Source organism: Acomys russatus, chromosome 10, assembly GCF_903995435.1.
Source record: "Acomys russatus chromosome 10, mAcoRus1.1, whole genome shotgun sequence".
In the NCBI taxonomy this organism is placed as follows: Eukaryota; Metazoa; Chordata; class Mammalia; order Rodentia; family Muridae; genus Acomys; species Acomys russatus.
In genome coordinates, this window is record NC_067146.1 from 66,429,283 (window position 1) to 66,443,710 (window position 14,428).

At 44.1% G+C, this 14,428-nt stretch overlaps 1 protein-coding gene across 1 annotated transcript; it reads right to left on the minus strand.

The window, feature by feature from the left end:
- Window positions 1–2,198: 2,198 nt before the first annotated feature.
- Ppp1r17 (protein phosphatase 1 regulatory subunit 17) lies at window positions 2,199–11,204 on the minus strand. Its single transcript, XM_051152324.1, has 4 exons — window positions 11,110–11,204; window positions 8,166–8,318; window positions 6,824–6,976; window positions 2,199–2,538 (listed from the first exon to the last, which is right to left on the minus strand). The coding sequence occupies exons 1-4, from the start codon at window positions 11,201–11,203 to the stop codon at window positions 2,459–2,461; spliced, it is 480 nt and encodes a 159-aa protein (XP_051008281.1). The 5' UTR covers window position 11,204; the 3' UTR covers window positions 2,199–2,458.
- Between the last annotated feature and the right edge of the window lie 3,224 nt (window positions 11,205–14,428).

Sequence of the window (14,428 nt, forward strand, 5' to 3'; positions counted from 1 at the left end):
AGGGAATGCACAGTATACAGAGAACTATTCACAAGCATACCCACAGGTTTAATCACTATATGTCGAATCTACTAGCTGCATGGGAAAGGCATGCATGGGACAAAGGCATGTCTGAGGTTTGGCTTCAACCAACACTACTGCAGTTGGCTGTACTTTATCTGGATTTGCTTGTTCCCACAGAGGCTGTATCTCTGACACAAGGCTCAGCTTCCAACAAAGAAAGCAGATGTTTCAATGGAGGCTGCACATGTGACCGCCTGTCCCCACTTGAGATCTTTCCTATACTCCAAATCAGTTCTTCATAACTGCTCGCTGCTCAACACAAAGGCATCTGGGATTTGCCCACAGAAAGGCACTGTCCCTGCTCAAATCCTCCCTACAGTAAAGACTCTAGCTTACAGAACCCCCTGTCTCCAGGCTGATCCTCAAGCTACAAAGAAGGTTAAAAGAAGGACCATTATCCTTTCAAGGATGTACTCAGTCTCACACAGTTTGGACTTGAATACAAGCCCCATGCTTGTGGAACAGCCAGTTTATTTCCACCAGAAATGATGGGTGCCTTTCCAAGTCTCTAGGAGTTATTAAGCACACTGTGCAGGCATGGCTTCTGGTGTACGATGTTTACACAGAAAACTTAATAAGGCAAGGGTGCGTCTGTGTTTTCTCTGTGGGAAACCTTCTGCAAATCATTCTGTTGTCGGTGCACAAATGCTACTGTTCACTCACCTTTGATTGCTCTGGACTGCTTATAAAATTTGATAGTGGTCTTTTTCATCATTTATGCTTCAATGGTCAATCTAGTCACACTCCTATGTTCCTTCCCCTAAACTGGGATTGCTTGGATCAAGAAGACAAGAAACCCTGGGGGATATGTTGTATATGTTTATTACCAGGGTATGAAACTCCCAGAAAACATTGGGGCGTGAAGCCAATGGGTCAATAGCAAGGCTGGGCTGCATCTCCAAATGGAGAGTGTGCATCCTTTCTACTACAGAACTCAGTAGTCATAGGGTTGACATGGCTTAGTTAGAGGCCAGCATGTCCAGACTGTCAGCTCTCCAGACATTCTCCCAGGTGAAAATAAGATCTTGAATTGCATACCAATTTTCTGAATTTGATTCTTAAGCATTAATAGTTAATTTGAGGATTTAAAAAACATCTTTCCATGCCAAACAAAAATATGAGAAAACAAAAGCCAAACTGTGCAAGGGTTGTGGCTTCTTGTTTTCCACCTTTGTTTTTTTTTTTTTTTTTTTTTTTTTTTTAATAATTCTAAGTAAGTGGGGTGTTAGGAGAAATTTTCAGGGCACGGAGAAGTGTGCAGAAGTTTCTTTATTTCTGACGTGAATTGCATCTTTTACATGTTCATAAAGGGAACAAAAAGATGGAAAGGCTAACAGCGGGATCTCAATTATGTACAGAACTGTCCCATACTCCCTGTCTTGGTCTGAACACTAGATTCTCTGCTTTTCCCCTTCTTAAGACTCCCTACCTTTGTCCTGTCTGCTGCCTGGTGGGTGAAGTCCATATGCAAAACCCCCAACAGGCACTCAGAGATTGCCAGCTGCATAGGAGCAAAAAGCACACCCATGCACACTAGACAACACCACCTTCTATACAAGAAAGTGGATTGGAGTCTAGATAAGTGAGATGTTGAAAATATCAGGACAGCCTTCAACTAGCCTTAAATTTTTAAAAATAAATTTCTCACAATCATTGCTGTCTATTTACATGCCATTAGGGATGACTCACTTATGTCACAAGTCACAAATGTCCAGACAACCAATACAGTTAAGAACTCTCATTTTCAACAATAAAATATAAGACCTTCTACATAGACCAGCCCTCTCTGTTTCTGATACCATCTACTATTGCACGGTGGGATAGCTGCCTCTTCTTGAACCTTTGTAGCATCTTTGATGAGGGTCTTCAGAGGGTGGCCAGAGCTGGACTCTCAAGGTAAGAAGGAAGAAATAAAAAACCATTTTGTTAGAACACTTTATGAGTTACAGATCCAATGTTCTCACCAGTCTAACTGGCAGAAGTGACCCTGCTGGCCACCCTGCGTGACTGGTGTCTGAATCAGACTCATCCCAGCCTCTAAGACAAAAGGAAAGCTCCTCCTTGTTCTTTGCTTGTAGACACTGAGTACTGAGCTCTCATGTATCTTTTTTTTTTTTTTTTTTTTTTTTTTTTTTTTTTTTTTTTGGACAAAAATCACTTTCCTTTTCACTGCACAGAAAAACGAAAGATTGAGAAGTGGGGCTGAAAAGCAACTTAAGAGGAAAGACAAGGAGGTGACCGGCAATCTGACTAGTAGGTCTCCTGGGAAGGAGGAGTCTAGCTCTTAGAGTCAGACTAGGACACAATGAGAACAGAGACAAATCTATTTTTTCCCTCTAGGTCACCATAGGGGACCAATCTAACCTATTTACACACAATCTCGGGGGAGCCATCTTTAAATAGCTATCTTGTCACCATCCATTTCTTCTTCTTCCATAATCACTCTGGGGCTCTCATCTCCAAGCAGAGTCAAACCTGAAAAAACAAAATGTAGACCTGCAATTACAAACATCCAGTTGAAGTATCAGGCATCCCCAGAGCCCCAATACTGCTCTCAAAAGCACAGTGAACCAGAAATGCTTCCATGTGGGGAGGAGAACCAAGTGGCCTTATTTGGCCTTTGCAGAGGTAGTCACGAGGAAACCAGGGGAGCCAGAGGACTAAGCAAGAGAACACCTTCACCCCTGTCTTACAATATGGTAGAATAGAAGGCACAGGGACCTAAGAGGACAACTGTTGGGGACTTCAGTTCAGCCACTCAAAAAATAAGATGTCAACCCTCAAATAAAGCACCAGAGAGAATGTTGTACTCCAAATGTCTGCTCCGCAGTGTCAGCCCTTGAATAACAGGGTCCACACACTTCAGAGCAAAGGGAAGATACTAGAGTAAAGTGCATTTTCACTTTGTATGGCCACACTTTAAAGCAATTCTTTATTTAAAAACAGAAGTAAAATATCACCATTTTTATAAAGTGTGGAGATGTTAGAAGAATTCTCATTTAGGCAAATTATGAAGTTGGTCTTTACTGGCCTGTGAAATGCAGCAGATTTTGTTTTATTTGTTTGGTTATTTATTTATGTATTTGAGTATCATTTTTCAGAGCCAGTCAGTTCAGAAAAGGCCAGCAAAGGAGACTTCGGTGGTTCTGCCCATTCGTGAAAGCAGGACCACTTTAATAAATGACAAATGAACCCGGGTCAAGAGTAATCTGGTCATTTTCTTTTCGTCCCCAGCTGCTGCCACCACCACGTTTCCCCACCACAGTCTTGTCCTGCCTCCACCATTTCTCTCATTACAGAATTTCCGGTCCATGCAGCACTTCCTAAAGATCTGAGCTTGGGGACTGGAAGCTGTGCTCCACATAGGGCCTTTCTACAGCACTGGCCTCTATTCCACAGCAACAAATTAATGAAAACTATGTGTGGATCTCAATGACTATTCATATGATTCAATCTCTAGCTTGTTTATATTTTTAACCAATTAGCTAGTGTTTATTGGAGGAGAAAAACAATTTCAAGTCTGGCTAAAGCTAAGGCTTTCACATAAATCACTTATAAAACACAGTTGGAGGTATTTTCTCTTGTAACAGCTGCATAGAGTTCCATTTTTATTTAGAATTAAAGCTAGTATGCCGGAAGCATGTAGAATTGGCTATGCTGATGGGCCGAACTTTCCATCTTTCCTTCTTCGATATTTTATTACAGTAAGTGAAATTTGGGGTAATTTAGGATTGACAAAAATCTTTAAATTCCTATGTTCATCAACTTTCTAATTATTCTGGGCACCCTTAAAATATAGTCCTTGAAAATCTGTGCCAGAGGGTAGGGAGGAGGCCCTGGGACGATGAGAATAACAGGAGTATGTTAAATCATAAAGACGAGCCCTTCTTGAAGTGGAGCAACCTGTCCACAGGGGCACAGAGCTTAATTTCATGTGTAACATGAGCTGGCATTTTATATCAGCACTGTGAAACATTGATTGCGATATTGTTAAAGGAAAAGATATGGGATAGATTTTGTTTAGGCACTTAACAAGACTCCCAGTTGCTGCTGATGTCAGAGGTGGTGGAGTTGTTAGGATGCAGGCCTGTAAGCATGAAGTGAGATCACTGCTCACTGGGAACATGTCTTTGGAGGACGTTAGCATCCCATCTCCATCCTATATTTCTGTTTTCTTTCCAAGCCGTTCCATTGCAAAGGGCTTTGCTCCACCATGCGCCTCACTGTGCGATGTTCTGTCTGCCATTGGCTCAAAGGCAACAAAGCCAAACAACTATGGACTAAAGCTCTGAAAATCTGAGTGAAACAAAAACTTTTCTCTCCGCAAGTAGGTTTTCCCCAGTGTTTGGTCACAGTGTCAGAAAGATGCCTTGTTCAGAAGCTCAGCATAATCTTGATTTTCGGGGTACCCTGTTCAGAGACCCTTCTGCTACCCCCACCACTTCTCTTGTCCTTACCACTCTGAGAATTTGAGGACAATCTGGTTTAAGAGACAGTGATGTGACATGCCTTCCTCCTGATCTCTGTTCTCTTGAGGGGTGTCCCTGAAGGGAGGAAGACTCTTCTGCCAGAGTTCCTCCCTTGGTCATCAAGCCCCACTGAGGAGCTGACATAATCCACATGAGTCTTAGCTTACCTGGTTGGAAAACAATAACTTGCATTTCCTCAAGGGCCCAATGCTGCAAGAGAGACTTGGGCCTTTGATTCTTTTATCCTTTTAATGTTTCCTGCGTATGTACACATGCATGTGAGTCTACATGCTTACAGATACTTATGTGCCTGTGTGCATAGAGGCAAGAGCTTAATATCAAGTATCTGTAATCACTCTCTGCTTTTTATACCAAGGCAAGGTGGCTCGCTCAACCTGAAGCTCTACAATTCAGACTGGCTGCCCATCAGGCCTGCCTTTGACATCCCTCACCTCAACTTCCTGAGCCCCAAGGGTACAGGCTCCATGTCCACACCCAGATTAAAAAAAAAAAGCTTAGGTCTGTAGATCTAAACTCAAGCCTCCACTTTATCCACTGAGCATCTCCCAAATCCAGGCCATCCTTCCTTAATAATCTCACAAAAAATCTCTATAGAACCTCCGCTAAAATCATGCTTTGCACCATAGGAGTCCTTGAGCGGCAATCCCACACTTCCACTATCTAGCAAAAGACTCAGGCACCATAAAGAGCTAGCAAATGCCAGTTCCTCTTTTTCTGTATAGAGCACAGTTTCGAGTTTAGGGGCCCTGGTTGGCTGTAAGGTGTTAGTGTGTTGGACCAAGAAATCTTCACGTTGGGCCAAGGTTTGTAGTCCTGGGTCTTTATCGGGTGCTCATAATTGCTGATTGCAAGCAAGATCCCACCTAGGCATCATCCAAACTCAGCTATCTTCATTAAGTAGATGTTTCTCAAACCTTGAGGAGCCCTGACAAGGGTGCCACCTGTCCTTCTAAGCCAAACTAAGGGTTTATTTTCTGCCAACAGAACAGACATGTCCCATTTTCAGAGGAGGTCCTATTATCTTCCTATTAGTGTGCTGTCTTGGTTTCTGACTCCCAAATGTCCTGCTGATGTTCAGTATTTCCTGCAGCATTGTTCTTATTTCGTGTGGTTCTTTTACCACCAGGGTAGACTAAGTATTTCTTTCTCTCTTAAGCAGTTAGTGGTACCTGTTTCTGACCAATCACAACCAACACTCCCTGCCATGCAGTTTTCAAGATGGATCGCTGGCAACTGTGGGCCAAGTTTGAACAAAGCCTGTGCCTGGCAGGGAAGCCTTAGAGGACTCCCCGTGGAGGGTCCATTCAGGCAGTTGGACTTGTCAAGTAAGCTCATTAACCTAAGGGAGTGAGATGGTTAGCTCGAGATTTAGAAGGGAGGGTGAATCCTTGTCCAGTTTCCCCTTGCCAAGGGTTAATGAGAGATGTCTCTATGGTGTGTTTGTCTGTGAGTTCCTCCCAACACCCTTATTAGAACCAGCAGGAGTCTTTCTGAATGCCTGCCAAAGGCTCTGTCCTTTTCAGCTTAACTAGCGTTGTGGTTTCTGCCAATTCTTTACACACTAAAAGACTCCAAAAATACAGCACCTCAGCTAACACAGTAAGGGCAACTGGGACCCTGCCGCGATGTCTGCCACGGGACAGACTTCACTGGCTCAAGGAATTTCACTAAGTCTGTAGAGTCATAGTCTAACTGTGAGGCCACTTGCTTCATTCCCCACTCACTCCTAAACGGTGTGTGTGAGCTTTCCGGGGACAAGGACAATACCCCATTGCATCCCTTTTGTGTGTGTGTCATCTGACATGTCTTAAGATACCTATCTATATCTGTGCGGCCAGCTTCTCTCTCTTCCTCCACCTCTGTCTCACGGCTTGAAAATCAGTCCAGAAAATTTGCAAAGTCATCGATCAGACACAGGAAGCACGATCCGGGTGAAGCGGGGAAGCAGGAAATTCACCTCTTCTCAAGGTCCCACTGACATTTCTGTTTCACTGGCTCAGTGAATTTGACCAGGTCTGCTGAAGCAGGAGTTATTTCTGAGCCTCCTCCACCCCCCAAGTCAGCCCCCCGGGGAACTGCCAATGGAAAAAAAAAACCTGGAGGGCAGCAGTAAGTATACTACTCTCTTGGGCATGCGAGTACAGTGCAGCCTGCTGGAGCAGGTCTCAGGCCGTGCCCCCCACACCTCCAGATGGTAAGGCTCCAATCTGCTCCTGCCCATCCTGTGAATGTTCTATGCCGGCTTTTTTTTTTTTTTTTTTTTTTTTTACCTGCGACAAAGGGAGGCACATGCAGGGCAGGTGTGTCTTTTCTCCTTGGCCTTTTCTGTTCCGTGTCGGCGTTATGAAGAGCTGGGCCTGTTTTGCCCTTTGGAACTCTCTCTTGAACGTCATATCTTTTAATCAAGTGTTCCGAAATCACACCTGCATGGTTAGAGGAGCACAAACAATAACAGGGCCAGGAAATCAAGTGTGCAGACCCTGACGCTGACGCTGAAGGCTTGTGCATAGGTGCCTGCTGAGCTAGAACCTGGAGAAGTCAAACCATGTAGCTTTTGGAATATTACTTCAAATAGAAAAGAAGAAGAAAAGGTTCCCTGTACATAGATGAGAATAGTTTGGTTATTAGCTGTCTTTGATGCCCGGTTTCATTATACCTGAGGAACTTGATATTGCTGCCACTATCACCTAGCTTAGGAGAAAGAGGCAGAGAAATACCTCTGATTTTTCATAGCCAAAGCAAAGAGGGGGGGACATATTTCTGTCCTGCAAGCTCCGAGTCGGACACATTCATTCCGATTCCTTAATTATTTGTTCACCTTCAATTGCTTTCACCTGTCTGCCTCCTCTGTCGTGGTGGCGGGGGTAGGGGGGAAGGGCTGGGTGGTGGTGATGTTCACCATCATTTCATATTTTCTTAATAACCCCCTTTATGAACGGCTCCATAACTACTCCTTGGACTCATCTCCCACTGTATTGATGTAAGACCTTCCATTACAATGTTGCCACCTGCTGCCGATTTCACCCAGATGCGTGCTGTTTGTTTAGGGCCCCTCACAAATGTGTTGTGAGTAGAAAGGACGTGAAAGAAGTGGCCAGACATAAAAGAGATGGGGAGGGAGGCAATAAAGTCTATCACAAGACTTCTTCTTGTCAAAGGTGCAGGAGAGGTGATAGTGGTTGCTTTTTCTCTGAGCCTGGGGCTCCATTGCTATCCCAGCTTCCTCCTAAGTCAGGTGACACCTGGGACTGAGGGAGACCCATCTCACGTGGCATTCCCCATCTAAGCGCCATCCTGATGCCACCCATGCCTGCTGGACGTAGATGCTCATGGCAACTTAGGAAGCTTGTGGGGACTTAATTCTCTCCATGTTGATGATGTCAGATCTCACGATCCCAAGTCCCGGAATTTCCAAAGCTCAGGACACCTCCTTGTGACCAACCTCGACTGCTACTGAGAGAAAACTTCTACATGGTATCCCACATATGCTCCTAGACTATGCCAATTGTATTTTAGGATTTAACCTAAAGGTTTAAAGAAAAAATTTTGGAGATTGGTGCAACCTGTCACTTGTCCTTGCAGCTGTGCAGAGCGGCGTGTCTTGACCCTTACCTGGTATGAAAGGTGGGATGTGCAGTGCCGGTGTGTCTTTCCTTCTGGGTTTCTTCTGGTCTGACTCAACATTCGGAGTGGGCTGTGCGTTCTTCCCCTTCCTTGGCTTCTTTTTGAGCTCACAGTCGTTAATGAACTGGTCTGAAAGCTCATCTAGTTTCAAGGAGGAAAAGGAGTAACATGAGTGAGTCTCGAGTGAAAACTGGTTGCTTTTTAACCACACTTGATGTTAGGGACAGAGGTCAGTTGGCCTGAAAAAGAAAAGTGTTTATTTTCAATCTCATCAGTGGAAGACTTGGATACACTTGTATGTATTTGTATATAAAATAGAAAATCAGAACTTAAAAAAAAAAAAAAGCTTAAAAACTGTTCAACATGTATTTTTGTTTTGTTTTATGTGTGCCGGTATTTTGCCTGTGTGTATACCTGTGCCTGCACCACCTGCAAAGGCCAGAAGAGGGCATCAGGATCCCTTAGGACTGAAGTTACAGATGGTTGTGAACTGGTATGCATTGGCTGGAACCAGTGCACTTAACCACGGAGCCATCTCTCCAGCCCCCTAGCAAAACTTTAAATGTAGAGAAATCAGGAAAGTTAGCAAGGCAAATGAAAAAATGTGACCAGGCTTGAATTACATTTCTGTAAGAACACTGTTCACTGTTCACTGTCTAGCCTCTTGCTCAAGAAGCACTTTCCTTAAAGGTCCACAAGCCACCAAAGGCAACAGATGTTCCCAGACCCTGGAACTTTTCACTAGGGTGTACAGTGAATCTCTTACTTGCCTTACCTCTGTGAGCTGCCTGGTCCTCTTGAAAGGCACTGCTAAGGCTTCAGCATCTACCTCTCCTCTGCCCTGTGTTTTTGCAAGTCTCCTCTTTCTGATGTTGTTTTCTGTCTGATCACTTTCTTTTTTACGCCCCCCCCCCCCCCCCCGCATGCATCAGAGGTTCTCACAAGTGATGCATCAGGACCAATCACTTGCCTCCTGAAAGTTTTTGCTGCCTGTTAATCCCAGGGATCTTTGTCTGCTTGGCTCTCATTTGCCATTTCTCTGCCATTTTTTTTTTTTTTTTTTTTAGCCCTGATCTACTGTCTGAGACAATTATCCTTCTATAGTCTCCAGCTCCTTCAAAGTCATCAAGGAGATAAAGATCATACACTGCTTTTTGGAATTTTGTTCTTAATTGAGTCTCTCCTCAACAAATATGCATTAAGTGGGAGATGAACTAATCTGAGTTCACATCCTTAGTCTCTCATTTATTGATTCTGAGAACTTGGGACTTAATTTCTCCATGTGTTGATATTATCACTATTGGTTAAATGGAAATGACTTTAAATCAGTGTCCATGTGTTTTATATGTCTGATATATGTCACCTGCTCAGTATCTCACCCACTATGCCATTGCTGGGCCCGAGCTTCCAGGAGCTCTGCAGGAAGCCCCAGCACTGGTAGTCTTTGTTAACCCAGTCCTGACTCTCCTTTCTCCTTTTCTGAATTATTAGTAGTGTTTTTACTTGTTGTCTGTTGGAAATCTCCTTCATAGTCCACATGTGTAAGGAAGTCCCACTAGAAATAATTAGTAACCACATATTATTATGCAAGTATCATAAGCCATCGCCATATAAAAATACTACAGTAATCATATGTTATGATTCTCTTTGGTGACCCTGAAAAGTAAGCTTTTCCTTTAAATGCAAGACATTGATAATGCCACTTGATAGCCTCATTCTCATCAAGGCTTATTGCCTTTGTATTGAGGACACTGGGCTGTGTGAAGTTCACCTACATAAGAAAAGGAGGTGTGTGTGGAGATTTTACTGATTATACTGCACATGTGGGCTATCTCAGCTTCTCAACGCCTATGTTTTGCCAGTAGTTCAATACTCATTCCATCCCTGAACAAATTTCATTTAATCCCCACACCAAACCTGCCGTTATTCTATTCATCCCCTGTTTGCAGATGTAGGCAAGTTATTGGTAAGGATCAAGCTAGGTCTTAGAGCTACCTTTCAGCTATGCACCCAACCTGGCTGACACTGTAATTCCTCAAAGTTGGTACCACATAATACTGTATCCCCCTTCCCTATGCTTGGCCCACTATAGGTATTGATTGAATGATGTTGCTTACGATGGATGCTGCACAGCTGTGGGGTCCCTGAAGGCATGGCTTGTATATGAATCTATTAGAGGTGGCTACCATCCCAATCTAAGGTGGTACCTAGTGTGGAGAGCAAGACATTTGTTTCAATTTTTACTTTCATTTTAATTGTGATTTTTCCAATTTTTTTTTTTTGAGGAATCTTGAACATAAAATATCTTGAAGGCAATTGAGGAGAGGGGAGATGAGACAAGTCATAACCAGACGAGGCATTAACAAAGGCTATGAATATGCAAAAGGCCCATCCATCAAAAGTCTGAGTGTCTCATTTTTAGAAATGGGTAGAGGCAGAAATGTTTCTGATGTTTTCATTACAAAGGTTATGCAAAAAGTCAGTTCTGGAAAGGAAACAGATTGACAATAAAGCAGAAAAGGGCTATTTAAAATTCTGTCTTGATAGGCAAAGAGAGATATTTGAAATATTTTATTGGTGCTGCACATGGGGTTTAAGTGTGCTGGAAAATACTGAAAACAAGCTATATTGCCACATTCCATTTATTGCCTCAGAAATGCTGTGCCTGGGACTCTGTCAGATCCAAAACCCAGGACAATGCCTCTCTGCCTCTCTGCCTCTCTAATTCAAATGGACTTCTCTGCACTACTTCAGCTAATATTTACATGGCAGACCCCACAGACCCGTGGCATTTGCCTGTCCATCTGGTGTAGACTATCACCAGAAGGCATGGGCTATCGGGTTGCAGTGGGCCTTCTGACTTGCCTGGAGCAGTGCAGGCAGAGAAGCCTCCTGTGGCTTACAGGACAGACATTCCCAAGGGAACAGTTACCTGCATGACTGCAGTGAGGATCCAGCTTGCCCAGTATGTCTTCGGAAAGCTCCAGAGGCTGTACTGGCTCAGTGGTCATCATCTCAGTGGACATTGTCAGCTGGGAGGTGGGGCGTGGAGGGTGTGGGGAAGGGTGGGGAAAGGGGGAGAGAGAGAGAGACAGACAGACAGACAGACATAGACAGAGAGAGTCTTTTCTAGCACTATAGAAGTTAAAAACAGTATCTGAGTATATTAGCATGTCATCCCTTCATTCATTCACTCATTTAGTTAATAAATATATTGAATACCAAGTGATTATTATTGTAGGTTCCAACACAATCCTACTTTTCATGTCTTCTTATAGTTAACTGCTAAATTTGAAATTTAAGCCAAAATCAAACAAAACACACACACACACACACACACACACACACACACACACACACACACACACAGTTGTCTCTCTCCCTATTATAAAGTGCTGTATATCAAATATTCATTATTTGACTACTTAAGAGTTTCAGAATCTGATCAAGTTTGAATTAGAAATGAGCTGGCTAAGAGTTAAAGGCAACATCATGTGCATTTTCTGTGCTGAATTCTGTAGAGCATGACTATATCTACATAACAGATGAGGGATGGGAGCACACACGCTCACTTAACTTGTTTAGTCGTCATCACACATCTTAGTTAAGTTTAGATCAAAATCTTGTCCTGGTGAACTCTAGGTACTTTAGTCTCCCCAAAACAAAGCAAATTCTCTGAAATCAGAGGTACCTAAGGCTCCTGGGTCCTCACAACTGTTACTCACAAAGGAATGCAGCTGCCTCCTCCTGCATTCTGTGAGGGCAGCAGGTACCCAAAGAGGGACAGCTTGATTTCTGAATATTTCTATTCTCTTACTAAAATCAAGTTTCTTCCTGTCCCCAGAGTCCTCTATCTCCAGGATCACAAATCCATGAGTTTTCACACTGATTAGTTATAGCCTTGCCTAGAAGTAGAATTCTGCATGGCGGACACATGTCAAGCCTGTGCGAGAAATGTGTTAGCTGAGGTTTCAAGAAAGTTTTCATGAGAGCCTGTTCCCTTCTGGTAATTTACTGCTGGTTGTCTGTAATAGCAAGGGTAGGTAGGGTGGGGAGAAATGAGTAAGGTTAACATGATCAAGATGATCCTCTTTTCCTGAGAGTCTGGGTCCTAGAACAGGCAGAGGAACCACAGACCATCCACCATGATAGCCTGGGAGCTCAGAATGAGCCTTCAAAGCCTTTGAAGACTAAGTCGCTATTCCCTGGGAAGGCAGAAGGATTCTCCCTCCATGAGCTGAGGTCATTGCGGAGCAGATGGGCCATTAGCTCATCACTCGAGCCTGGCTTTTAGTGTCATTCTTAACAGACACGACTGTGTGAGTGACTTCAGCAGAAATCAATTCAGACCAGTGTTCTTAATGTCTGGGTAGAGAGTGCCAACTCCGTGGAACCATAAGGAAGTGTGTTAGAACCTTCCAGAGGCTTTCCCCTTGTGCTAGTATTTTTGAAAAGGAGAATGTCACCAAGGAAGAGTGGGGCTCTGTGCTAAGGAATCCAGGAAATGTGACAGACTCAATATGGTCGTATTTAACAAAACTTCCTCCTCTCTGCATGTCACAGGCATGCTGAAAATCACTCCATGGTGACTTCCAATAAGTATCCACTTTCAAAATAAACTGAAGTTTAAGGAGTTTAAACTGACCTACCACAAGTCACATGCTCACAGCCAGGTCATTGCAGAGGTTCGGCCCTTATTGTCCACTTGCCAGATTGCTATGCGATGCTACCCTTCTCCTCTGCAACCTAAAGCAAATTGCTCTTTGTATTGGCTTCCCATCTCCTGTGAGTCAAACAGACTTGAAGTGATAACACCTTCCCCATAGAGTTTCTGTGAAGAGGAAGTTGGATTGCTTCATGTCGAACACACGAAGCAGCTGTTCCGCAGCTAGAATGTCTATGACCATTGATGGGACCTGCTGGATCATTAAGAAATCCCAAGGAACAATAGAAACTTCACTTTTATGTAGATGCTGAGCTGGGGAGAACCTGCCTTTATCTGCGATAAGCAGTGTCATCCACTGTGGATCACAACAGGACCACAGCTGCTGAAGAAAACAGGGATCAGCTCGGAAAGGCAGAATCCCCTGGACAGGCCCTGGCAGTCAATGCCTTATGCAGAACCCGATGAGGGCTCCTCTCCAACATAACTCATATTGCTTTGTCTGTAGAGGAAGCAAGTCTATTTTAAACCACTGTGATTGAACTGTTTTGGGCTAGAATACCGTTTAGTGGGAGGGGCTGGGAGACAATTTTCAGATCTGGGATCTTATTATAACGCTATCAAAGATGCTTCACAGAGGCATGTTTTGACCAGGGGATTATGCAGCACTTTCATCTTGGATGATGTCACTATGGCTGTCCTGTCCTGAAATCCTCAAAGAAGACAAGAACAAGAATTATGACAGAGGGCTTGCATTCCTGGCTGTCTCACTCCTCCCTGCCTGTTGAGGGTTAATGTGAGATGACCGCAGCCTTGCCCTGCTCTTCCCTCCCATCCTCAGAGGAAAGGCAGCTCCCAACATGGTAAGTTGAGGGTCTGTCTCGTTCCTGCTCCCACTCTACCCATGAATCCCCTTTAGCTGTGTCTGTGTCCCAGGCAGTTATCATGGAGGACCCTGCAATTGTCATGATGCCCAGGGAAGGTTTCGACAGCTCCCTTAGCTGCTTTCTGTAATTTGGGGCGTTTCCGGGGGAACCAGTTATTTTTTTCCAAACCTAAATAATTGGTCCCCTGGGTGCCTGGATTCCAACTCCAACATTAAGGCCTTCTGAGGCACTTGTTCGTGGAGGCTTCACACCAGGGTTTTTACCTTTAGCGAGCGGTGTGTGAACCCTTTGTCATGTCCTCACCTCATACTTCCTCAGCAGGGCTCTGAGTTCTTACTTCCCTTCGGTGCTGGGTTTCCAAATCAGTCCACCCACCCTCACCTGAAGCCAAATGTGCTGTGGGGATCAGACATCTTCATTATGGAAGACTCCTAGAGGGGCCCTGGGGAGCCCCAGTAATATCATGCATTATTTCTTATAGACAAATGCGAGTATTCGCTCTGGATGGTACAGGGACAGACTATGGAGACGCATAGCCTTTCAGGGCAGGTTTTGCTACTCGGAGTGTATAGTGAGCTACACAACAGCAGCACTGTCCTTTGTCCTTTCTGCTTTTTGGTGTTCAGATGTCTCTGAGAATAAAAGGCTCATTATCTGAAGTATTTTCTTGGTGGCTATTTGAGAGATTGTGGGTGACCCAT